The sequence below is a fragment of the Triticum urartu genome, chromosome 7, assembly GCF_003073215.2.
Source record: "Triticum urartu cultivar G1812 chromosome 7, Tu2.1, whole genome shotgun sequence".
Taxonomy (NCBI): Eukaryota; Viridiplantae; Streptophyta; class Magnoliopsida; order Poales; family Poaceae; genus Triticum; species Triticum urartu.
This window is the reverse complement of record NC_053028.1, coordinates 532926105-532951551: the sequence shown is the minus strand read 5'-3', so window position 1 is coordinate 532951551 and position 25447 is coordinate 532926105. Positions and strand designations below refer to the sequence as shown.

At 46.2% G+C, this 25447-nt stretch overlaps 2 protein-coding genes across 2 annotated transcripts; both read right to left on the bottom strand.

Moving 5' to 3' along the window:
• Nucleotides 1-1002: 1002 nt before the first annotated feature.
• Nucleotides 1003-3830, bottom strand: LOC125522686. Its single transcript, XM_048687726.1, has 2 exons — nt 3690-3830; nt 1003-3575 (listed from the first exon to the last, which is right to left on the bottom strand). The coding sequence occupies exon 2, from the start codon at nt 3537-3539 to the stop codon at nt 3126-3128; it is 414 nt and encodes a 137-aa protein (XP_048543683.1). The 5' UTR covers nt 3540-3575; nt 3690-3830; the 3' UTR covers nt 1003-3125.
• Nucleotides 3831-6156: 2326 nt separating this feature from the next.
• LOC125524696 (probable LRR receptor-like serine/threonine-protein kinase At3g47570) lies at nt 6157-9937 on the bottom strand. The gene is made up of 2 exons (XM_048689733.1): nt 6938-9937; nt 6157-6862 (listed from the first exon to the last, which is right to left on the bottom strand). The coding sequence occupies exons 1-2, from the start codon at nt 9933-9935 to the stop codon at nt 6495-6497; spliced, it is 3366 nt and encodes a 1121-aa protein (XP_048545690.1). The 5' UTR covers nt 9936-9937; the 3' UTR covers nt 6157-6494.
• Nucleotides 9938-25447: the final 15510 nt, after the last annotated feature.

Genomic DNA, 25447 nt, shown 5'->3' with positions numbered 1-25447 from the left:
TACTTCTACTTCTTTGTTATTTAGATTCTACACGTTATGATTTCAGGTTTATATTATTGTCCATTCTAGATGTTGCAAGATCTTATGCAAAGCAGCTAGATTTGTTCGCATAGTTTGTAGTTCCTTTGTTTATTCAGACTTTATTCATGAATCATGACGACTTTTGTTTATTCAGACTTTATTCATGAATCATGACGACTTCTTTTTTATTTTGACTATGTATCGAGTTAGTTCACTATGTATCCGTGCTACAGAACATTTCATAATATTTTTCTATATATATGGTGATATTTATCATATTGCAACATGCTAGATACATTTTTCATTTTCGGGTGCTACATAGCATTTCGCAACGATTTCCCATGTACTTATGATCTTTAGCAAAATACACATATACAATCTTAACAATGTTTGCGCCATTGTACAAAAGAATCCATTCTGATCTAGATATATCCACCGTGTGGATAGATATGATAAATATCACCATAATTAATTTATGATAATTGAGACGTGCATTTGCACATGCAAGCTTACTAGTTGCTTTAAAATACAATTTATTGTTGGTCATTTCGTTAAGTCACACGATTGAGGTGCAAGCTTACTAGTTGCTGAAAAATACAATTTATTGTTGGTCATTTCGTTAAGTCACACGATTGAGGAACAACGTGACAGGGAACTGTTAAATTTATGTACGTAGTACGGTGTCAGGTTGGGCAAGAGAAGAGAAAGCATCTACCAGCAAATCATGGTCCTCAGTTTGCCAAATTCTACTAGCACAACCCTGCAAGGAAGGTGTTGCTTAGCAGCTCCATCGATCCTGCGTCTTACACAAAGAAAACTTATAAAACTTGAAGACTGTTGTTACCTTTCAGCATTGGGCCGCTGCACGCAGCCGGGTGAACTGGTGTTGCTGCTGCCTTTGTTGACAGGCTATGCACATAGCTGGCGGCTATAAGTCTGATGCCACACATAAGAGAGTTGACGAGAAACAGATGAACGGGATAGCGAGCATCTCCAGGATAATGCATTAGACAGCAAAGAAGCAAGCATTATACAGAAGAACGTACTGAATACAGACCATGAGTATTACAACGAGGAGCAAATGATGGTAGAGTTGGCGCCAGTAGTGTACAATACATAACCTGACCATCATGAACGCTTCGAGAACTAGTCAGAGCTCGACCGACATGAACGACATACGATATAATCATAGATAGACATAATACAGTTTATAGAAATGATATAACTTATAGCTGGTAGATGGTGGAATTTATTCAACTTAAACGCGTAATAGGGCAGGCTGGGCACTCGCTACAGCACAGCACATACGTCAGGCAACAGCGACGGCAAATTAGATTTTGGGCAACTAGGCGTTATTATATCTTGGCCTTTTCTCTTCCCTTGTAACTCACCTTGCTGTCGGCTTGCCGGATAATGTGACAAAGAATTAGCATCGGAATTGGCATTGGCATCAGCATTGTCATAGCTGTAGTATATTTGGTTCTCTTTGAACATCCGCTGCTTTGTAATTTTCTTGTATTTATCCCCTCGTATGTGTCATCCATTACTGCTGATAATGTATTCCAATGGCCCTTTCCTAGCTCCCACTACACATAGTTATCAATGAGCTGTCTTAGTCTGTGGTTATATTTTCATTACGAACAGTTCATCTGTATGCTGGTAAACCGAAACAGCAAACATGAACTAGTTCTCTCCACATTGTTCTTCTGACTTGAACAACTTCCCTACTCATTATTATTCTGGCTCTCCAGTCTCTGCACGCAACCTTGTCTAGTCATATTCTGTTGAAGGTATACGAAGGATCTCTGCACTTTGCGAATTTTCTTGAATCCATGAAATGATCTCCTTCATGATTCCCAGCATCCATACTTTTGCATCAAGTTCAGAGTAAACCAGCTGCTCTTCACAAGCAGGGACATAAATCATCTGAAATCTTTAAGAGAGTACAAAAACAATTGCACACTGATGAGGCCACCAATGGTTGAATGATTTTGACCCTTGATCTCGTATCTCAAATCCAGTTGAACAATTATCCATTTATTGTCTTAGTTATATTTTCTTGATAAGAGGAAGGTATGAAGGATCTCTGCACTTCTCCAAGTTTCTTGAATGATCCATGAAAAGATCTTCATCCAGGTGGTTAACAGTAACCCAGCCGCTCTTTACAAGCAGGGACATAAATCAGCTGAAATCTTTGAGAGTGCGGAAACAATTGCAAGCTGATGAGGCCACCAATGGTTAAATGATTTCGACTCTTGGTCTCATACCTCAAATACAGTTGAATATTTTTCCATTTGTTGATCGAATTTCAAGTTGCCATACATTCAATCTATAGTTCCCGTCGGCATACTGCAAACCACTGATGGGTGCATCAGATGAGACAACTTAACAAGTACAACATTCTAGCTTGGTGCCTTATTGTGCAGATGAACTTCCATTGTATCTGCAATCTTCACTTATGCCTCTGCTTGTTTCGCTCATATGTTGTCCTGCAGTTCGTCTGCCTTCATATCATCTCAACTTTGGCTAGTCACGACAATTCACTATTTTCACACAAATTCAAGGAAACTATCTGCAGTTTCTACACCACCTCTGTACCAAGAGATCATCCACTTTTGCACACTAAGGATTTCTCTGGTTTCTTGTCTACTCCCTCAGCATCCGTTCCCCTACCCTCCTCCTGATGCAAATAGAGCCCTTACACAATTGCAATCCACTCAACTTACCTCAAGCTGTCGCAGTTTCTTCCTCCTCGTGGGCCGCGTGGCGGGCACACGCCCAATTTGATGGCCCAATCGGGAATCATAATTAACACAAACTCACTTCTCAACAGAGCACACAATTATTAATTTGATCAACAAGCACGTCATCAAACTGAACAGATCTCCTCTGCCGGTGGCCAAATTCCAGATCTGCTAATCCGAGCACGCCGGCAAGCCAAAGCAGACCAAGTGACAGCAAATCGGCAAAAAAAGGGAAACGAAACAGCCAAGACACAATAACAACCTAGTGGTTTGGCCCTAGATCTAACGCCCGACGCCGCTGTTAGCACCGAAGCACGTACCTCGCGGCGGCCAGCGCCCAGCCGCCGTCTAATATAGCCACTAGTTGGCGACGTCCCCGCGCTCGGCGGCCGCCGACGCGTCCTGCAGCTGCTGGTACGGCTTGTCGTCGTGCACGAAGAAGACGTAGAAGCCGCCGCAGGTGGTGGCGGCGGCCATCGCCCAGACGAGGAGCTTGACGGCGAGCGGCATGACCTCGGCGACCTTGTAGGTGAACATGACGGTGAGCAGCGTGGTGAGCGCCCAGACGGCGGCCTTGAGCCGCTCCCGGCGCGGGGAGTGGCGGTCGAGGCGCTCGTAGAGGCGCAGGCAGGCGAAGAGGGCGACGAGGTCGAGGTAGGAGACGGCGACGAAGACGACGGACCCCGCGTCGCCGTTGGAGCGGTACACGGCCATGCCGGAGTTGAAGGTCAGGAAGGCGAACCCTAGCGCCGTGAGCCACGAGAACTCCGCCATCGCCGGTGCCGCTGCGGATCCGTGCTGCTGTGCTACCTGCGACGGATAGGAGACGAGTCAGGGTGGATTTAAAGGGGGCGGAGAAACGGAGAAGCCTCGAGCGCCCGCGGAATCGCCGAAGGGGAAAAAAGCTTGACTGGAAGAACGCACCTGATTATTTATGGCTGGTGGATGCTGACGATGAACTGGTACGCGTTTGGAGAGCACAAGGGTTCGGCTCTTAACGTGTTTCTTTGGGTCGCTGTCGTGAGATGGTGTGAACACCTATGTACCGAAAGCGTGTCTCGCGCACTAGACTCTTCCTTTTTCTTGTGAAGTACGTATATGTTCTTTTTTCCGGAAAAATATTCAGATCTAGTCTAGGAATATTATAGAAATTCACACAAAACATCTCAAACACAATAAAAATTAAAGAGAGGTTTTATATTGCAACCCTGAATTACCACTAAAGTCTAAGGTACGACATCAAACTCCAAAACCTTCTACTTTACAGCATCAAACTTTCAAAAAGGAAAAAGGTTTGGGGCTGGGCACCGGCCGACCCGTGCGATCTCCTCTCATCGTATGGCCAGCCCTCTCGGATGATGGGACGCATGGCTAACGGGCCCACCAAACGGTCTACGCTGCTCCCTCTCTCTCTCTTTCATCTCGCCGGTCCCACCTTTATCGGTCGTCATCGCCGTTCGCCCCCCCCCCCCCCCCCCCCCCCCCCCCCCCCCCGCCGGCCGTTGTCGCCGCCGTTAGCCCCCAAGGGTTCGACCGAAGGCTTCGCAATCCGTCCAAATGGCAATCGCTCGATCGGAATGGAGCGAGACGAGAAAACCGCCAACTTTTAAATATAGACCGTTAAAATTTATAATCAAAGGATTAGATATTGTAGCCTATGTGGAAGAAGTGTGGTGGCTCATTTTCCTTTTGTTTTTATAATATAATAATAGATATGAGTTTTTATCTGATGAATAGGAGCCATAGAGAATTTGATAAAATTATCTTTTCCCTTAATTTTAAAATGCGAAAACAACTTGGCGAACAGAACTATGATTGGAAAATGATTAGGATGACTGAAATCTAACACACTGGAAACCATCATGTGCCCAATTACCCTTTCATCACAAATTGATAGGCCTTAAAATAACAATGTTCAAGAAAGCGTTTTTAAGTACGCTTTAGCGCTGAGCGATGGCGAAACGCCTCGCTTTGGGCTAGGCGAAGCATTAGGTGGCCAATGAGGTACTCCGGTGAGAAATTGGTCGTCTCCAGTGATAAATTGGCCTTTTCCACCGAGAAATCAACAACTGCAAACAAAACTCTAGGACTTAGTTGGGCCGCGATGGGATTTTTCAAGGCGGGCTCTATTTTCCTTCTAGATTTTCCATGTTTTCTTCCTTAAGGTGGACTTTCTAAAGACAGGCCGTGATTTGCACATAATGCGTAAGTGTGCTAAGTGCCGAGCAAGAGCCTATCGCTTCGCTTATGCTTCATGCTTTCTTGAAAATTTTGAAATAATGTTGAGTCCATTTGTATGGTTAAAGAGTGTGAATTTTCTAATCTACCATGTAACTACACCTTCTATCTAGGCCATCCAACTTTGCATCAAGATCTGTGTTGTCTTCACATAGAAATTTCTCTTTTTTGTTTCTTCCAAACAAGAGAATATTTAATCAAGAAACTTTGCAGGTCAACGCCATACAAGTGCCACTCTGTGAATAAGATGTTTTTGATTTTTTTGATGCAACCGAAATTTGTTATAAATTTTGAATAAGTTTTATCATTTTATACATTTATGTTTCGCCAAAAATTCCGAAAACAATTCTGCACAACATAGCACTTGTGTGATGTTGACTTGCGAAGTTCCAATTTCAAATCTATACTTATTTGGGAGGAACAAAAAGGAGAAGTTTTTATGCACGAATCTTGATGCAAAAATGGGTCTATATGGCTGCACAGCTACAACTTTCCCATGGTTAAATTGTTTCGCGATATCTTGTCCAAATGTGTACCCTGCTCCTCTTGGTGAAATTCTCCACCCGCATCGGTCATCCAGATCAGACCAGAAAAGATCACATATAGGTCCTTCAGATGGGACCTGTAACCTTTTTTTTTTGAGAAATACAGTGCCTCGTAGTCGACAGGTACGTCATACCACTAAAAGAATAGCGTCGAAAAGGCTCACATAAGTCCAGGAAGATATGTGAGAAAGCTGTGTCAAGTTAGGACTTGAACCCGGATGGGTTGATTCCACAAAAAAAAATCTGACCATCTAAACTATGCGGTGTTCGCCCTACAACCATTTTAGAGAATAGAAGAAAAGCTAGTCAAGAGTTGACCGAATCGCAGAATACAGCACACATATTCTGCACCAGTCTCCTCATCGACTCGAGCACGTAGTGCACGATGTGCGTGTAAACTCATGCATAAATCTCCAATTAGCTGATGATCATTACAAGTGTTGTCGGTATATAATTTCTTTTGTCGATCTATAAGTGAAGTGTGTGTGATCTGGCGAGGTAGTTGCGTCTGCCTAGTGATACAACACATTGGGCGTTCTGAAAGTAGAATTTCTGATACTTAAAATCCAGGTGCAGTATCAAAATTCTACAACAAATTTCAAGTCTCCTTTTAATGATAACACAATATTCTTACTTCTCCAGTAACTACAGCAAATTTGCCTCAAGATAGGAACAGAGAGAAAATACATGATGTGGTCTTTTCTATAAAGAGAATATGTTAACATAAAGAAGAGCCTTCTAACTAGAATTTTGGTGACCCGATGACTAAGGTACATTGCAATGTGCTGCTCCCATTGTTCACAAACCATTACCATATCATGTTGAAATTCCTTTCATAAGATAGGCATATTAGTTGGCTAGTAAATTGCAGCAACAAAGCTTGCACCACCTTCTGTTTTGCTGTACTATGATGAATAGTAATCACAATGAAGCGAGGGCCATCAAGTTAGATGGACCCACCTTCACTCAATAGGTGTGTGTGATACTTGTCTCTGATCGCCAGTAGCTCTCTCATAGCATCCCCAATCTGCATGCGATCAGCTGGCTGTTCCTTTGAACATAATATCCCAATGTGCAGAATTGAAGTGATGCATGCAGCCCTCATGGTTGTCCCTTCCTCCAGTGAAGATAGTAAGCACAGATCGACCAGGTTGGCTGCTTTGTCTCTGAGTGCTATCTCAACGTAACTATGTAGGTTTAGATCTTGCAGAAACTCACCATCAGTTGGCCTTTTGCCAGTGAACAACTCTAACAGCAGTATTCCGTAGCTATAGGTATCACCATAGACCGAGACTTCATTTGCTTGGCCGTACTCTGGAAAAGAAATGCAAGTGAATCAGTTTCGAAAATTGATACATCAAAGATGAACATCGGTGATTAATGGCAAACCTGGGGCAGCATATCCAATTGTTCCCCTTCTTGTAGCCCAACCACTTGATATTTCTGGGAGGCTAGTATCATCCTGCTGCAAGAACCTTGCGAGTCCAAAGTCACCCACATGGGAAACCATGTCATTATCGAGGAGAATATTGCTTGGCTTAAGATCACAATGAACTATTGGCACTGGCTTATTGTGGTGAAGGTATTCGAGTGCTGAAGCTACATCAATGGCAATGTCTATCCTTTGGGTAAGACTGAGCACGCCATGGCTCCCATCTTCCAGGAGACGGCTGTGTTGCCATTGATCAAGATCTCCATTCGGCATGAACTCAAATACGAGAGCTTTGAAGTCTAGACCCCTGGAATCAATACTCGAGCAGACGGTCAATATCTTCACAAGGTTTCGATGTCTGATGCATCTTAAAGTCTCACATTCCGCAACAAAGCTTTGAGATGCCCCTCGCTGCTCGAGGTTGAGCACCTTCACAGCGACAATCACTTCCTGATCTCCATTCATCATTCTTCCTTTGTACACAGAGCCGAAGCTTCCTGTGCCTATGAGGTTCTCAGAAGCAAAACCACTTGTTGCTCTCACTAATTCAACATAGGTAACCCTTATATGCTGTCCGCTATGGAGTGATGGAACCCGTCTTGTCATTGTAAACTTGCTTCTCAATTTCCGGTGTGCAAATAGTGCAAATAGTACTAACATAATGCAAAGAACTGCGCTTCCTACTGAGATCAACACGACAAGCTTGTGAGACCACTTCTCGGATGTATGATTTGAGCAGGGATGCAAGTTGAATTGGGGGATACCTCCACATAATCCATAGTTCCCTTCAATCAGAGCTGCACTTGCATTCAGAAATAATCCACGTTTTGGAACTTCACCCTCAAAATTGTTGAATGATATGTTCAGGATAGCGAGCCCCTGCATGTCCCCAAGGAATACTGGGATGTCCCCGGACAAGTTGTTTCTTGAAACATCAAGAACCAGAAGGCCTTTCATCTGTGACATTGATGCTGGAATTGGGCCCTGAAATAGGTTACCTTCCATACTGAGATACTGCAAACTTCTGCACTGAGCTAGAGAGGCAGAAATTAAGCCAGATATCCTGTTGTCAGACACATTCAGATATCCAAGATTCACTAGATTACTAACTTCTTGAGGAAATGTCCCAGTTAACATGTTCCCTTGCAGCTCCATGGAAACAGATAGTGCCGATATGAGGAAAATCTCTTTTGGTATTGAACCTATAAGCTGATTGAATGCTAGGCTCAATGTCTCCAGAGGGCAGCTTCCAAGGCTGGATGGTATGGGGCCAGTAAGCACATTTTGGCTGAGGTCAAGTATAATTAATGCTGTGAGATTTCCAAGCATTGGCGGAATTGGTCCAGATAAACCATTGTTTGACAAGTATAATTCAACCAGGATCCTAAGATTGCCAATCGATTCAGGAATTTTTCCATCTAGGAAATTACCATCCACCTGCAAGTGTTGCAAGTTGACAAGATTTCCAATTCCTTCAGGTATATTTCCCCGTAGCATGTTGCCTGACACGCTGAAATATCTCAAGTTTGTGGAAAGGTTTGCCATTGAATTTGGTAGCACCCCTTGTAGTTTGTTATGGCCAAGAGCTAGGTACTGTAGCATACTACTGTTTGTCAAGCTAGAAATGAAATCCCAATCGGCATCATTCCTTGCCTCTAGCTGGTTATATGAGAGAAGCAGTGCCGATAAGCTCTTCATGGTAGCTCCAAGACATTTTGGTATTACTCCGGAAAAGAAGTTCTTGCTCAGTTGTACTATTTCAAGCATTGAAGCATTGCACAAAGACTCTGGGATGGACCCATGAAACCTATTATTGTCTATGCTAAGGTTCTGGAGTTGTGGCAACTTATTACCCAAGTGATATGAAATGGGTCCACTCAGGTTGTTGTATTGGACACTAAAAATTTGGAGGGATGAGAAATTATAGACAGAAGGTGGTATAGAACCCTCGAGTTGATTCCCGTTGAGATAAAACTCAACGAGAGAACTGAGTTTTCCAAGAGTATGAGGGATTGAGCCTGTAAGACTATTAGATGTGAGAGAAAGGACGTTGAGCAGATTCAGATTTCCTAACGATTCAGGGATGCTACCAGTTAGGCCATTTATTTGGACATCTAGAACTAGTAGAGATGAGAGGTTTCCTAGGGAAGGTGGAATCGGCCCTGAGAAACGGTTCGGCCCTAGATACAGAATCTGTAATTTTTGGAGGCCACCAAGAAAGGCAGGAACAGGACCTGACAGGCGATTGAAGCTAAGATATAACTTGGTCAAGTTTCTAAGATTTGCAATCTCTGTTGGTATTTCTCCTACTAGCATGTTTGACGCCAGATGAAGATGGGTCAGGCCTTTCAGGTTTCCAATCTCCACAGGGATACTTCCTGTAAGGTTGTTGTACCCAAGAGCCAATACCTCAAGATTATGCAAGGATGCCAACTCCCGGGGCACCAAGCCTTTATGCATGTTGTGCCTCAGATCAATAACTCGAAGCTGAACACAAGTGGCCAGTGTCGGCGGGATCTCCCCGCCGATGGAGTTCCTGCTAAGGTTCAGATACTCGAGTTGTACGAGATGTCCAACCTCTGATGGTATGACACCATAAAAGCTGTTCTCTTGAAGGGCAAAATGCCTGAGGTAAGTTAGGTTACCTATGGAAGAGGCAATGGTGCCAACAAGGTTGAGCCCGTGAAGATCCAGTGCCACGACGCGTCCGCGGCGGTGGCCACGCGTGCCGCAGGCCACTCCGCGCCATTGGCATACAGGGATCGAGTGGTTTCCCCATGAATTCAGTGCTTGGAATGGATCTCCTTTAATCAGAGAACCGAATGACACGAGCGCTTGGTGGTCAGTGCTGCTTGTTGTGGCGGTTTCAGCAGTGGACAAGGTGGCTACATGCATGGCATTGGCCAAACACGGGAGACAAAGGGAGGCAAACATGAAAAACTGCATGACTACCATGGTCGACATGTTTAGGCGACGCAAACTAGAAGCTTGTTCTGCTTATATAGTATTCTTTCTTTTTCGTTTCTTTTTTTTTGCAAGGAATTTAGATAGTGATTCGAAGCAAGTTGATTAGAGCCGTCTGTTTCAAATTCGGCATTTTCAGTCCGAAAGATCCTGGATATTTTTCTGAAGCGAAAGATCAATATGACACCGGTGCTGGGGCCGTGGCCAAAGGAAAGAAGACCAAATCAGTGATCCACTGCTGCTACGTCTGCGGCAAGTCTACACACAGTTTGGCTGGCCAAATGTCCTGTTCACAAACTCCCCTAAGCCCACAGCAGTGCAACGAAAAGATTGCCTGATGTCAGACTCGTTTGCTGACAATCTGAAAGCACACCTTTAAGTTCCTATTACAACTCAGTTGGCTGTCGCCAAAACACTAAACACGCAGGGGAATCAAAGCATTGTTTAAATATGACGGAATCTGAAAGCACACCTAAGCTATAGGGAGGAGCACGCCTTCTCTCTTTTCAGCCGGTGACGCATCCGTCATTTTCCAATAGAAGCAACGAGTTGTTGCGAAAAGATGACGAATGTTGGGTTGAGCAATTGCTCAGCAACTTCTCAACAGCCTCCAGTTTCTACTACTTTGCGTGGAAGGAGATCAAATTTTCCTCGTCAGGATGCGCACAGTGTCAGACAAGCGAAGTGTCAGATCGTGGACGAGAAAGTCCGTCAACACATCCGACAAGCAAGTTGGCCCAGTAGCAATTTTTCTAATACTACAAGCAACTAGTTGATGGAACGATGGGTGGAGCCATTGCCCTGCAACTTCTGAACCACACCCCTAGACCCTAGTGGGTTCACATTCTGATTGGGAGGTAATTGAGCGGCCTGGACAGTTTTAGCTCCGAATTGAATGTTTCCCACGGCGTGTTCGAATGACTAGCCCAGCGTTTTAAGCTGAGATTGTTGGAAATATGAGCAATTTACCAAATGATTTTATTAACAGAAATATTAGATAAAGCATGACTATTATAGCCGCGATAAAGCAAGTCATGTAACCTAACGGAGAAAAAGTAAATAGCATTTGCATATATGAATTTGAACTGAACACATCTAGGACAGACACTAGATCATGTTGCATATATGGAGTAGAACCTAACACATGTAGGGCAAATACCAGTACGAGAAACTGTGGCAGGACATCTGACAGAAAGAAGAAGAACACATACGGGACAGCAGTAGCAGAAGCACTGGACTTGGGGTCGACATCCTCTCCAGCCATGTCGTTGTTGAGGTAGTCGTCGTCAGGGAAGTAGTCGTCGGAGTCCGTGATGAAGAAGCCAGTAGTCGCGCAGAGCGCTCCCCAAAAAGCTTATCACCCTTCTCCCGTACAGGACTCAAAAGGTGCGATCTCGGAGGCCTACTGTCCCGACGTGCGGTGCACGCCGCAAGCCGGGATGAGGAAGACATCAACAGCTCAGAGATGGAACCGATGTCGAGGAAAAGAGTAGTTCTGGTGCGTCTCTCTGGGAGGAGCGACCTCCCTTTTATAGGCGCAAGAGAAGGAGGCGAGAGGGCAGCGACGGGAGGCGAAACAAAGAGACGGAGGCGAAGCGAACAGCCAGCAGCCGAAGGGCTTCACCTTTCGCATTCGAACTCCACTTTCGCAAAAAAAATTCAGCTTCTGTGTGACCTTTCATATACCCGTAGTGCGTGGCAAAAATTTAAATATCGGCTCGGCTCATCCCCGCAACCCGCGGCGCGGCGCGTCGTGACGAGGCGGGCGGCAAAGGAGGAGCGCGCGTGGATATCCCTCTTGTTCTCATGCTCATACAAGTGGGGAAAGAACCTCCCTTATAAGAAGGTCCAACTCCCACTAAACTAGCAATGTGGGACTAAACTTAGTAGTATCCCTTGCTTTGCAGAAATGGGCTAAGTGGGCCTCTAGGATTTATTAGGAATTTCTGAAATAGTTATTGGGCTGTCCAAAATATACTAAATTCCAGCAATCCCCACCAGATCTCAGAGGCACATAGAAATTTGCTTTTGATTCCAAAACACTATTTTATATACTGGTACTGCAGTGGAGACTGTTAAGTTGAACTTCCACCTAGAACTCTATGCTACACTAGTAAGCAACTTGAACAGTGGACTGGGTCTTGAACTGCAAGTTTTCTGCAAATCTAGCTTCACATAAAGCCTTGACCGATACATGGCTACCGTGGGTCTTCCCCGCGGGTGGAGCTTATGCGTCATACTCCGTGATCTTTCATGAGTTTACTAGAGAGAACCCCACTCTCATAGATTGCGACGTTTGACAATCAGACTCATATAGATGTGTTCTTCAAAAGATGTTCTGCAGGATAACATCTCTGCTTAAATAAGCCACTTAGAACACATTAAGATATACATCAACCTGCCATGTAGATTAGGAGAGTATTGCATCTTCATAAAGTGGTATTGTGAATAGTAAGGATACTCTCCTCTTGGTTGACCAACAGCTTGTCTTCCACATCTAATTTACGGGATTTTCGATCACAAAGAATAGGTTACCACTGTGAACAACTCATATTGTGGGTCTCATACCCATCTTCCTTGATGCATTATCTATCACATTACGTGATAGACCCTTAGTAAAAGGATCTACCAGATTTTTAGACGTTTGGATATAATCCAATGCAATAACTCCCGAGTTTTTCATTTTCCTGACAGACTTTAACCTTCTCTGAACATGTCTTGATGACTTCATGTTATCCTTTGAGCTGCTCACTTTCGTGATCACAGTTTGATTGTCGCAGTTCATAAGGATACCCGGTACAGGTTTCTGTACAACCGGCAAGTCATTCAAGAGCCGACGAAGTCAATCTGCTTCGACCGTAGTTGTATCTAGTGTTGTGAGTTCTGCTTCCATTGTTGACCTCGTTAAGATGGTCTGCTTGCAAGACTTCCAAGAAACAGCGCCACCTCCATGAGTGAATACATATCCGCTCGTGGCCTTTATCTCATCAGCATCTGAGATCCAGTTTGAATCACTATACTCTTCAAGCACCTTTGGGTGCCCGGTGTAGTGAAGTCCATAATTCGCAATGCCTTTCAAATAACGCAAAACTCTTTCTAGAGATTTCCAATGCACTTCTCCTGGTTTTGAGACAAACCGCTCAGTTTGCTAACAGCAAAAGAGATGTCAGGTCTTGTAGCACTGGCTAAGTACATAAGCGAGCCAATAATCTGAGAATACTTCAATTGGTCTCTAGCAATTCTTCGATTCTTCAAAGTAACACACTTGCATCATAAGGTGTTGGAGAGGGCTTGCAGTCATTATAGCCAAAGCGACTCAAGATCTTTTTCATATAGTGAGATTGAAGCAATGTAATCCCACCATCATCGTCTCTCAACAACTTAATGTTCAGAATGACATCAGCCACTCCTAAATCCTTCATCTCAAAACAGCGAGATAGGAAATTCTTGACCTCCTTAATAACATTCAGATTTTTTCCAAAAATCAGTATGTCGTCAACATAGAAGCAAAGGATAACTCCCTCGCCCCCACCATGGCGATAGTACACACATTTGTCAGCTTCGTTTACAACAAAGCATGCGGCTGTTAAAGTTCTTTCAAACTTCTCATGCCACTGTTTAGGTGCTTGCTTGAGTCCATACAAAGACTTCAGCAACTTGCACACTTTTCCTTCCTGACCATCTAGTACAAACCCATCTGGTTGTTCCATATAGATTTTCTCGTCCAACTCTCCATTAGGAAAGCAGTCTTAACATCCATTTGATGAACGAGAAGACCATGCGAGGCAGCTAGTGAAAGTAGAACTTGAATAGTGGTCAATCGAGCCACGGGTGAGTAAGTATCAAAGTCTTCACCTTCCTTTTGGGTATATCCCTTAGCCACGAGCTGAGCCTTGTACTTTTCAATAGTACCATCAGGCCTAAGCTTCTTCTTGAATACCCATTTGCATCCTATAAGTTTGCACCCATAAGGACGATCAGTTATCTCCCAAGTTTCATTCGCCAAGATGGAATCCATCTCGCTACGAACCGCTTCCTTCCAGTAGTCAGCATCTTCATATGCATAGGCCTCTGAAATAGAATTGGGAGTGTCATCTATGAGGTACACAAGAAAATCATCACCAAAGGACTTTGCAGTCCTCTGTCTCTTGCTTCTAATAGGAACTTCATTGTTCTCCTCCACAGGACTTTCAAAGTGTTCCATCGAAATTCTAGGTTCGGTAATTGTAACTGGTTCCTGATTCGATGAACTAGGCATCTCTTGATTAGATGAGGTAGCCATATCCTTCATGGGAAAGATATCTTCAAACAAAGTCGCATCATTCGACTCCACGATCGTACCGACATGCATGTCAGGTACCTTAGATTTTACAACCAAGAATCTATAGCCAATGCTATGAAAAGCATATCCCAGGAAAACACAATCCACAGTCTTTGGTCCAAGCTTCCGCTTCTTTGGAATTGGAACATTGACTTTCGCCAAACAACCCCATGTTCGTAGATAAGAGAGTTTTGACCTTTTCTTCTCCCATTCCTCGAATGGAGTTATCTCTTTGTTCTTTGTGGGAACTCGGTTTAGGACATGACATGCGGCCATATCGCCTCCCCCCACCATGCCTTAGAGAGACCCGATGTGTCTAACATGGCGTTAACCAAATCAGTTAGAGTATGTTTCTTTCTTTCGGCTACCCCATTTGACTGAGGTGAATAGGGAGGCGTCCTCTCATGGATTATACCATGTTTCGCACAAAAAGCATCAAATTCATTGGAAAAATACTCTCCACCACGGTCGGACCTAAACCTCTTGATTTTTCGATCAAGTTGGTTTTCCACTTTAGCTTTATAGATTTTGAAAAGGTTCAAAGCCTCATCCTTAGATTTCAGAAGATACACACGGCAATATCTAGTGGAGTCGTCAATTAACGTCATAAAATATTTCTTTCCACCTTTTGTCAAAACACCATTCATTTCACATAGATCTGAATATATGAGCTCTAGTGGTGCAAGATTTCTCGTTTCCGCAGTCATGTGTGACTTACGAGATTGTTTAGCTTGCACACACACTTGACACTTGGATCCCTTGACATTGGTGAAATTAGGGATTAAGTTCAACTTCGCTAGTCGCGACATGCAACCAAAGTTAACATGACAAAGACGTGAATGCCACACATTTGATTCACTATTGTTGCAAATATGATTAACAACTTTATTGCAAACGTCTGATAAGGATAAACGAAACAGACCTCCTGACTCATAGCCTTTACCAACAAAGGTTCCATACTTGGATATTACAAATTTATTCGACTTAAAGACAAGCTTGTAGCCATCTCTACACAGAAGAGATCCGACTAACAAAGATTTTTATTGACGGAGGGGACATAATGCACGTTCTTCAGCCGCACGATCTTCCCCAAAGTAAACTTCAGATCGACCGTGCTAACACCACGAACAGAAGCACTTGAACCGTTGCCCATCAGCACGGTTGAAGTCCCTGCGGTCTGATAAGACGAAAACATGGAAATATCACCGCATACATGCACATTAGCACCCGTGTCAATCAACCAATCAGGAGAATGACATACTGAAAGAATAGTGGGAAATATACCATACCCAGCATCCTTCATGTCAGTGTCTCCAATGACAACATTAGCGGTCTTGCCGCCTTTCCCAGGATGACGCTTGTCATAGCGATTAGGGCAACTAGGAGCCCAATGATCAGGATCCCCACACACATGACAAGCATCTTTCTTCTTGTCATTCTTCTTCTTGAAGTTTGTGTGTTGCACAGCCTTGTTCTTCCCATCAAACTTTGCTTTACCATCAAACTTTCCCTTGTTCTTGAACTTGTGGGACTAAAAGTTCTTCTTCTGTACCAGATTGGCACTAGATCCTCCCTCAATATCTCGAGCACGTGTGTCCTTTGCTCGCGCCGTTTCTTCCACATCAAGAGTACCAATGAGATCCGGGACGAAAAACTCCTGCCTCTTATGCTTCAACAAGGTAGCAAAGTTCCTCCACGAAGGAGGAAGCTTAGTGATGATACCTCCGGCAACAAACTTGTCCGGTAGCATACAACTGAAGTGCTCAAGTTCTCTAGCAAATGACTGTATCTCATGAGCTTGCTCAACCGCGGAGCGCTCTTCAGTCATCCTGTAATCATAGAATTGCTCCATGATGTACAGCTCAGTGCCAGCATCCGAGACCCCAAACTTGGCATCGAGTGCATCCCACATATCTTTTCCATTATCAATTGACGCATAAGCATCAACTATGTGCTCACCAAGAACACTCAAGAGAGCAGCCTTAAACAGAGTATCCATTTTCTGAAAAGCTTGTGCCTGTTGAGCATCAAGCTCTCCTTCAGGTTTGCCAAGAGTGGCGTCGTAGCAACTCATGGTTTGAAACCATAAGACTGCTCTCACGCGCCACCTCTTATAGTGGATACCCTCAAACATAGGAGGTCTCATGGAAGCAGCAAAACCATTTGGGGTAAATTACCTATAATAAGGTTTTTGGATTGTTGGAAATATGAGAAATTTACCAAATGATTTTATTAACAAAAATATTAGATAAAGCATGACTAATATAGCCGTGATAAAGCAAGTCATGCAACCTGACGGAGAAAAAGTAAATAGCATTTGCATATATGAACTTAAACTGAACACATCTAGGACAGACACTAGATCATGTTGCATATATGGAGTAGAACCTAACACATGTAGGGCAAGTACTAGTACGAGAAACTGTGGCAGGACATCTGACAGAAAGAAGAAGAACACATACGGGACAGCAGCAGCAGAAGCACTGGACTTGGGGTCGACATCCTCTCCAGCCATGTCGTTGCTGAGGTAGTCGACGTCGGGGGAGAAGTCGTCGTCGGGGAAGTAGTCGTCGGAGTCCGTGATGAAGAAGCCAGTAGTCGCGTAGAGCGCTCCCCAAAAACCTTATCACCCTTCTTCCGTACATGACTCAAAAGGTGCAGTCTCGGAGGCCTACTGTCCCGACGTGCGGTGCACGCCGCAAGCCGGGATGAGGAAGACAGCAGCAGCTCAGAGATGGAACCGATGGTGAGGAAAGGAGTAGTTCTGGTGCGTCTCTCTGGGAGGAGCGACCTCCCTTTTATAGGCGCAAGAGAAGGAGGCGAGAGGGCAGTGACGGGAGGCGAAACGAAGAGACAGAGGCGAAGCGAACAGCCAGCAGCCGAAGGGCTGCACTGTTCGCATTCGAACTCCACTTTCGCAAAAATCTTTTCAGCTTCCGTGTGACCTTTCATATACCCGTAGTGCGTGGCAAAAATTTAAATATCGGCTCGACTCATTCCCGCAACCCGCGGCGCGGCGCGGCACGTCGTGACGAGGCGTGGCGAGGCGGGCGGCGGAGGAGGAGCGCGCGTGGATATCCCTCTTGGTCTCATGCTCGTACAAGTGGGGAAAGAACCTCCCTTATAAGGAGGTCCAACTCCCACTAAACTAGCAATGTGGGACTAAACTTAGTAGTATCCCTTGCCTTGCACAAATGGGCTAAGTGGGCCTCTAGGATTTATTAGAAATTTCTGAAATAGTTATTGGGCTGCCCAAAATAGACTAAATTCCAGCAGAGATGGCCGAATTTCGGTCATTTTTAAAAACTTCGGCCGAAATTTGACTAACATTTAACTAAATTTTGACCAATTTTGGCCGAAAGATAGATTTCGCCCCAGGCCGAGTTGTCTGAAATTCGGTTTTTTCGGCCAAAAGTTAAAACACAGGACTAGCCTCCCCCTCGGTTAAGGGGTTGGAGTGCTAGTCATAGCCTAAGGAGCGTTTACTATAACCGTCGGCCCAACATAAACTAGGGTTACCCACGGATGGCAGAACCTGGGACTTGGTAGTGGCTCTCGACAAAACGCACAGGAGACCGTTTCCCCGACGAGACAGAGCCACGCTTGTCGGGAACTCGGCCCGGCAAGGACTTCCCGGAAGGACGTCTGGGAAGCCTTTGAAGCCCGGAGAGTGTTTCCTTCCTCGTGAAGGAAATGAAAGGACTGCCTGTCTGAGGCATAAAGTACCAACAACGCTGTAACGATTGACATCAGTCATCCGGATGGGCATGTCCTACATGGCACTGCCGCAGCGTGGTTAGCTACAGGGCCTGGCGTGATGCCACTGACCCCGCGCGTGGCTATAGGGGCATCCTGTAGCACCCAACCTGGCATGGGCGAAAGGTGCAAGCCCGGTCATGTCGGGCTTGGTACATGCCTTTTCTCCCTTCTCACTCTCCCCATGCAAGCTGGCCATGTGGCAATCCCCGGGGAAGGAGGGGGGAAGGGACAGTATAAATAGGGAGACCACAACCTAGCCAGGGGACTTTTGCTCAGGCTCCGCCGCCAGCACGGCAGGGCCCTTGCGCTCCACCTCCTTGGTCTTGGCTTTCTTGTCGTCTGGCTCGGTGTCAGGTTGTTGAGGAGGAAGAGGCAGCCTTCCTCTGCCTTGGCGCACTTATTGTCCATGTTGAACAGTTCCAGCGCCGTACTCAGGTCGTCGTCGACGGCGAGCTTCTTGCTCATCCTGACATCCGTGACGCCATTGGTGAATGCAGAGATGATGGCTTTGTCCAAGGCCCTCGGGATCTTGTGGCGCATTTGGATGAAGCGCTGAATGTACTTGCGGAGGGTCTCGCCAGGGCGCTGCTTCACACGCCTCAGGTCGTTGATGGTGAGGGCGCGGTCGCAAGTGCCCTAGAAGTTGGCGATGGACTGCCCGTGAAGCTCATCCCATGAGGAGATTGACCCTTCGGGCAGGTTCATGAGCCAAAAGCGCGCGCCATTCTTGAGGGCCATGGGAAACCAGTTCGCCATGACCTTGTCATCGCCGTTCGCTGCCTCAATCCTTAGCGCGTAGAGCCGAAGGAACTCCATGGGGTCGAGGACACCGTCGTAGCGCGGGGGTAATTCTTGCTTCAACTAGACTGGCCAAACCACTCGGCGCAGCTCGGGAGTGAAGGCTCGGCAGCCGGCGCCGCTCAAAGGCAGGCCTCGCGCGTGGGCAGAGCGATCTTGGCGCCCTGCAGTCGCGGCTTCTTGGGCGACCCGGTCTAGGCGCTGCCGATCGAGGGATGCACATGCATCAAGCGGCGCGCGGTGCATGATCTGGCAGCTGGCCTCGTCCCGAGCCGGTGCAGGTGCTCCGCGCGGCTGGGCACGCGGCCGCGCGCCATGCCGGGGCTCGGCGTCGTCACCACACAGAGGCAGAGGCGGAGGCACGCCGTGTGCCACGTCACCAGCACGAGACGACGAAGGACGAAGTGAGTGGGAAGGCGTCGGGGCCTCGTCCGCAGCATTGACGAGCTCAGTGATGCGGCCAAGCCAGGCGTCATAGCCCTCCTTGGTCGAGCGGTACCGTAGCAGCACACGCGCCATGAGCAGCGCAGCCAGTGCATTCGCCGGCCCACGACGAGCATGAGAAGATGAAGCCATGGCCGGGGTGAGGGAAGGCGTCGTGGTGCGGCCGTCGGGTTGCACGGAAGGGTGCATGGAGGAATCTTGCTGCTCATGAGCAGCGGGGTCGGTGGCGGCGTTGGCCACGGGCAAAGCGGAGTGGCCGTGGTCGGCACGACCTGCGGGCTTCGTCTGGGCGAGACGAGCCGCCCAACACTCAGCGCGAACATGGCCATCGTTGGCCATGAGGATGGTGGGGCGGGAACCGGAGTGGAGTGGAAGAGCTTCAGCAAACCCCTACCTGGCGCGCCAAATGTTGAAATCGGGGCTCTGCGGACCGGGAAAGGTTCCAACTCTGGGGGTGTGCTCGAAGAACCACGCCGAACTCTGGTTCCCTAATCACTACCTCACGGCGATGCTCCGACCTGCTTGACCGGAAGGGAAGACGAACAACAAACACGTCAATTTACTCAGGTTCGGGCTACCTTGCGGTGTAAGACCCTACTCCTGCTTTGTGGTGGATTGCCTCGCATGGGAGGATGACTATGAGTGTGTACAGAGATGATGAGCTGCCTTGGAAGGCTCGGCTAGCTCGAGGGGTCTCAAGGATTTGGTGAAGTTTCGGACCCTTCTCTATGGTGGAGACTAGCCTATACTTATACTGGCCTCAGTCCTCTTCCCCCGAAATCTCTAAGCGTGAAGGGTTGCCACAACAGACAATTTTGAAGGAAGGTAGAAGTACATCTTATCCTAACTAAAAGTGGTCTTCGCCAGTCAAAGCTCCTGCTGTGACGCGGTGGTGGGCTTGGTGATGACCTCCGTCCTAGCGAGCCCGCTGTCCTAGTCTTCTTGCACCAAAGTGGCAACCTTTGGGGTTTGCTTTGGGAACCCGCGTGTTGTCCTTGCCTCCTTAGCACAAAAGAGGAAAGCATCCTTATCTGCGCCTGCTGGCACGGCTCTTGGTGTCGCTCGTCGTGGCTTGCATGTCCCACATGCAGCGCGAGGCGGCTTGACAAGCCTAGATATATCCGCCCCGCGATGGGCCTCAGGAGGCTGCTTCGGGAGGCCGCCCTACGTGGGGCCCTCGGGAGCTCTTGACGACCCTTGATGACGTTCGCCTCGCGAGGCGGGGGCCCTTGCGAGGGTCTTGCTCGTGAATCCTTGAAGTTGGACCGCGCCGGGCCGTCTACTGGTGCCACGCGATAGGCCGCAGGCATACGGGCCTAGGTACCCCCAGTCCTAGAAGCCCGACACCTACATTATTCTCGACCAAAGGGGGAGAAGCGAGGAGCGTGTAGCCCTATTTAGGGTCAGTGTTTGGCTGTCCGAAGACAGGAGGGATACCTCGGTTGCGCTTTGAAGAGCTAGGTGTATTTTTCCCGGGTAGAATACGAGCTGCCTCCTTTGACGCCTAAACCTCGGCTGCGAAAATCGTGGTCCCTTCCTCTATTCGAAGGGAGCACTCGGTGTTACCATTGACTGTAATAACACCATTTGGTCCCGACATCTTTAGGTTTAAATGTGTATAGTGCAGGGCCGCATTGAAGCGACCGAATGCAGTTCGCCCGAGCAGTGCGTGCTAGCCACTGCGGAAGGGGACAATGTCGAAGATTAGGTCTTCACTTCGGAAGTTTTCGGGAGATCCGAAGACTACCTCCAATGTGATCGTTCCCGTGTAGCGTGCTTCAAGCCGGGTATGGCACCCTTGAAAGTGGTAGTGCTGGACTTGATCCTTGATGGATCGACGCCCAGTTTCCTAATCGTGTCAGCATAGATCAGGTTGAGGCTGCTGCCTCCATCCATAAGGACGCGTGTTAAGTGGAACCCATCAACAATGGGGTCCAAAACCATAGCCACAGACCCTCCATGACGGATACTGGTCGAGTGGTCGTGTTTGTCGAATGTGATCGGGTAGGCTGACCACGGATTATACTTCGGGGCGACGGGCTCTAGAGCGTAGACATCTGAAGTGCGTGTTTCTGCTCCTTTTTAGGGATGTGGGTGACGTACATCATGTTCACATCCTTTACATCGGGAGGGAATTGCTTATGGCCTCCATTATTGGGCCGCTGAGGTTCATCCTCGTCCTTGCTGCGGGACTGGCTTTGCTTTGCCCCTCTACTGCGACCTTTCTGACCTGCTTAAAGACCCAGTAGTTCCGGTTAGTGTGATTGGAAGGTTTGTCCGAGGTGCCATGAATCTGGCAAGGCCTGTCGAGGATTTTATCAAGCTGGCTAGGACCGTCTGTATTCCCTTTAAAGGGCATCTTTTTCTGTCCGGCCCTAGGGCCGTTGAACCCTACGTTGACTGCGATGTCCTCTGTATCGTTGCTGTTGTTCTTGTGCATGCACTTATTCTTATTGCGCCTTGGTTTGCCGCTACCATCGTGTGCCTCCGAGGTAGGCAAATTAATGATATATTGTTCTTTTGATTACTCTCATATTTCCATGATATCATGGTTACACTATCTGTTTAATTATAGATTTATGTCCTTTGATTTCAACTGATGTACTGTTCTTTCAATTTCGCCCATATTTGCTTGTTACCATATTCTTTAACAATCCTACCATTTTCTGCAGCACATCCCTTGCTATGCAACATCATCTGTTGTACACAATCTTACCCTTCACATAACTCAAGATTGCAGGGATGTCATACTAAACACAAACCATGGATTTACAATCGTTGTTTCTGTAAGACTTGATGAACATGGTCACTCCTATTTTGGCACGAGCCTTTGGGCAGAAATTTTTAAGTTTTATGTACTGAAAGCTGGCACTAAAATTGCACAGCACATAAAAGAGCTTGGTCATGAGATATATGCTAACTTCCCCGACGATATCATTCGTCCAGACTTTGTTCGAAGTAAGTATTCTTTTCAAGTATCTGCACGTTGACTTACCCAGCAATATCAAAGGAATCGTGTAGTATTGAAGCAACCAATAGTTATTCCATTTTCTTACTCTATTCCTATCTACTAACTTCTAGTTACCAATACACTTTTCTTTTGCCCTGTTTTAACTAAATATTCCCTATACCCGCACTTCTATCAGAAAGCGGCGCTGACGAGGAGACTCTGGAGGTGAAGAACGAGACTGCCAACAAGCGGAGACGGGTCGAGCAAGAACCGCAAGCGACTCCAGCAGGCCTAGACTTCATCAGTAGCCTCCCTAATGATATATTGATAGTCATCATCTCCCTCCTCTCAATCAAATATGGGGCGCGGACAACCGTCCTTTCCCGGCATTGGCACCCCCTATGGCACTCCACCCCTCTCGACCTCACCGATGCCCACGAGCTCTGCCATGGCTATAGCAAGAGCTTGGATGCATTATCCCAGATCCTCGGCAGTCACCATGGCCCAATCAGAGGCCTTAGCATGGGCAAGTTCCATTCCAACAACAAGGACCGAGCCAAGCTTGATGACTAGTTCCGATCTCCTGGCCTAAAAGATGGAGGATCTCAGTTTTAATGATGGGCATATGCGCTCGCTGCCAACGCCCGCCCTCCACCTCGCGCCCACGCTGTGCCTCACCAAGTTCTTGAATCGCCATCCCCCCTAATGACGCGTCCGCTCTTTTTCTACCACGACCGAAGCACCTCGAGCTCGTCGATGTCTGCATCCCAAAGGATGACATGGAGCGCCCACTCTGCGGCAGTACTGCACTCGAGTACCTTCGTCTTCAGGCGATCAATGGGTTCAGTAGCTTCCACATCACCTCCATGACTCTCCGGACTATTTATGTGTGTTACCGGTACTGCAAATAGAAATAACAAAATGTGTACTACAGTATGGTCATTGAGAATACACCTTACTTGAGAGATTACTCGTAGTTGATCAAGAAGGTCCAACAAGAATCAATGCCATTTCTGCTCCGAAATTGATAGTGGTGGGTACTCGTTTGTCAAATACTCCGAACTTGTTATTGGATCCACACCCGTTCAGGTACAACAGTCGCCTTCTACCTCTACTTGAAATTAACATTAATTGTAATTTTGAAGATGTATGTTCGTCTGTCATCTAGAAAATGATTCCGACAAGCTTGACCCCGAATCTGCGCACCGTGAAGGTCTTGGCACTAGAATATATCAGCCCCAACCTGGACCAAGTTGTCAGTTTAATGAGATGCTTTCCGTGCCTGGAGAAGCTATATATCGAGGGTGATGTTCCTTTCCTGTTAAATGTTAACTATAAGGGAGTTCAATTTTTGACACCCTTTCCCAAGTTTAGAATGACAATGCACTATGATTTCTGAAGGAATTTTGGAGGATTTCAGCACATAAATGCCCCCCCATATTGGTTGCTTGATTCATATGGTTACAATCCATAAGCATTTCTCCTATGGATTCATATGTACTAGTTTTCTTATGGATTTTTTCGGCCACTCCAACCTCTTGTGAAGAATGCCACACTTTTCTAGATTGTATTCAAATGCCCATGTTAATCATGTCGGATCGAAGATGGCACGTTAGTGCATTTTACAAATCCTGCAAACCAAATAGGCCTATAGTAGTGTTCAAAACTGTATGTAGGCACTAACACGTTTTCTTATTTTGCAGATAAGATTAGGCCTGGTGGTGGATAATGTGATACAATATAATAATCACATCGAATGTCTAGATCTGCATCTATCAGAAATTACTTTGAACTCCTATCGAGGGACCTTACCGGAGATTATATTCGCCAGGTTCTTTGTTGTCAGAGCAAGGGTGCTGAAGGTAATGAGGCTTGCCCTAGATTTATTTCACAAAAATGAATGGTTTGTTGATCAGCGCCGGCGGCAGCTGCAGAATGGAAAAGTCTCCGAAAAAGTTGAATTTCATTTTGCAACTTCAGATGACAAAGTAATCGAAAGTCATCGTGTCAACCCCATACATGACTTGTCAGTGGCTGATCCCTTTGCAGAAATGATGAGATTTCGAAACAAGCCTTACAAGTGGTAATATTAGTTTGAACCTCTCTTATATCCATGTTCAGTTGATTAGCGCGGGCGTTTGCAGCTGAATGAGCTGAATTTCGTTTTTAATATCAGTTTGAACCTTATAATCTTCGAATTTGAGCCATATAACTCTGGATTTGAACCTTGTAATATTTTGGGCTTTTGTGGTACAATCGTTGAAATGGCATCGTATGAGACTCGTATATTGCCAGTACTATTTTGACCTATGCAATGGACTTAGATTTTATTAACCATTCTCGAATGTGTTTCCCTTGTCGATCTCATAGCAAACGATCTATATAGCTAAGTCGACTGCGATCTTCGACATTATTACACATAGTTGGTTTCTTCAACTGTGTGCCCTGTAGAGCGCAAAATTAATTATCACACTCGAGTGTCCATCATAACCCTTCTGTGTAACTTTGACCTCATCACCCATGGGTAAACTTATGATCAAAGTCATTCCACACACTTCGTTTTTCCAAAACTTTTTGCCAATAAACGCCCACAGTTTGCCCCTCTTCTAGTCGATGCGTGGCCAAACTAGGCGGGCGGGAACCTTGTGCGGTTGCGTGGGAACATGCTCACCAATGATACATTTAGCGCCTTGATAACCCGCAAGTATAGGGGATCAGTTGTAGCCTCTTTCGATAAGTAAGAGTGTCGAACCCAACGAGGAGCTAAAGGTAGAACAAATATTCCCCAAGTTCTATCGACCACCGATATAACTCTACGCACGCTTTACCTAGAACAAGTATGAAACTAGAATTACTTTGAAGGTGTTGTAGGATAGGTTTGCAAGATAATAAAGAGCACGTAAATAAAAACTAGGGGTTGTTTAGATAGAGAAACAACTAAGTTAGTTTTAGTAGAGATCTTTTTGTCACAAGAAAGTTATTTGTCCCTAGGCAATCGGTAACTTGACCGGTAATCATTATTGCAATTTTATATGAGGGAGAGGCATAAGCTAACATACTTTCTCTTCTTGGATCATATGCACTTATGATTGGAACTCTAACAAACATCCGTAACTACTAAAGATCATTAAGGTAAAACCCAACCATAGCATTAAAGTATCATCTATGTGCCAGTTCAGTGGATTGACATGGAACATTTGAAGAAGAACCGGGCATATTTTGGTGAGCCTC

What these genes read in the sequence shown, in the direction of transcription:
- LOC125522686 (XM_048687726.1), bottom strand. Translation starts at nt 3,539, where the DNA reads ATGGCGGAGTTCTCGTGGCTCACGGCGCTAGGGTTCGCCTTCCTGACC.
- LOC125524696 (XM_048689733.1), bottom strand. Translation starts at nt 9,935, where the DNA reads ATGGTAGTCATGCAGTTTTTCATGTTTGCCTCCCTTTGTCTCCCGTGT. An exon ending in AATTGGATATGCTGCCCCAG is followed by an intron (nt 6,863 to 6,937) that starts GTTTGCCATTAA and finishes TTTCTTTTCCAG; the next exon opens with AGTACGGCCAAGCAAATGAA.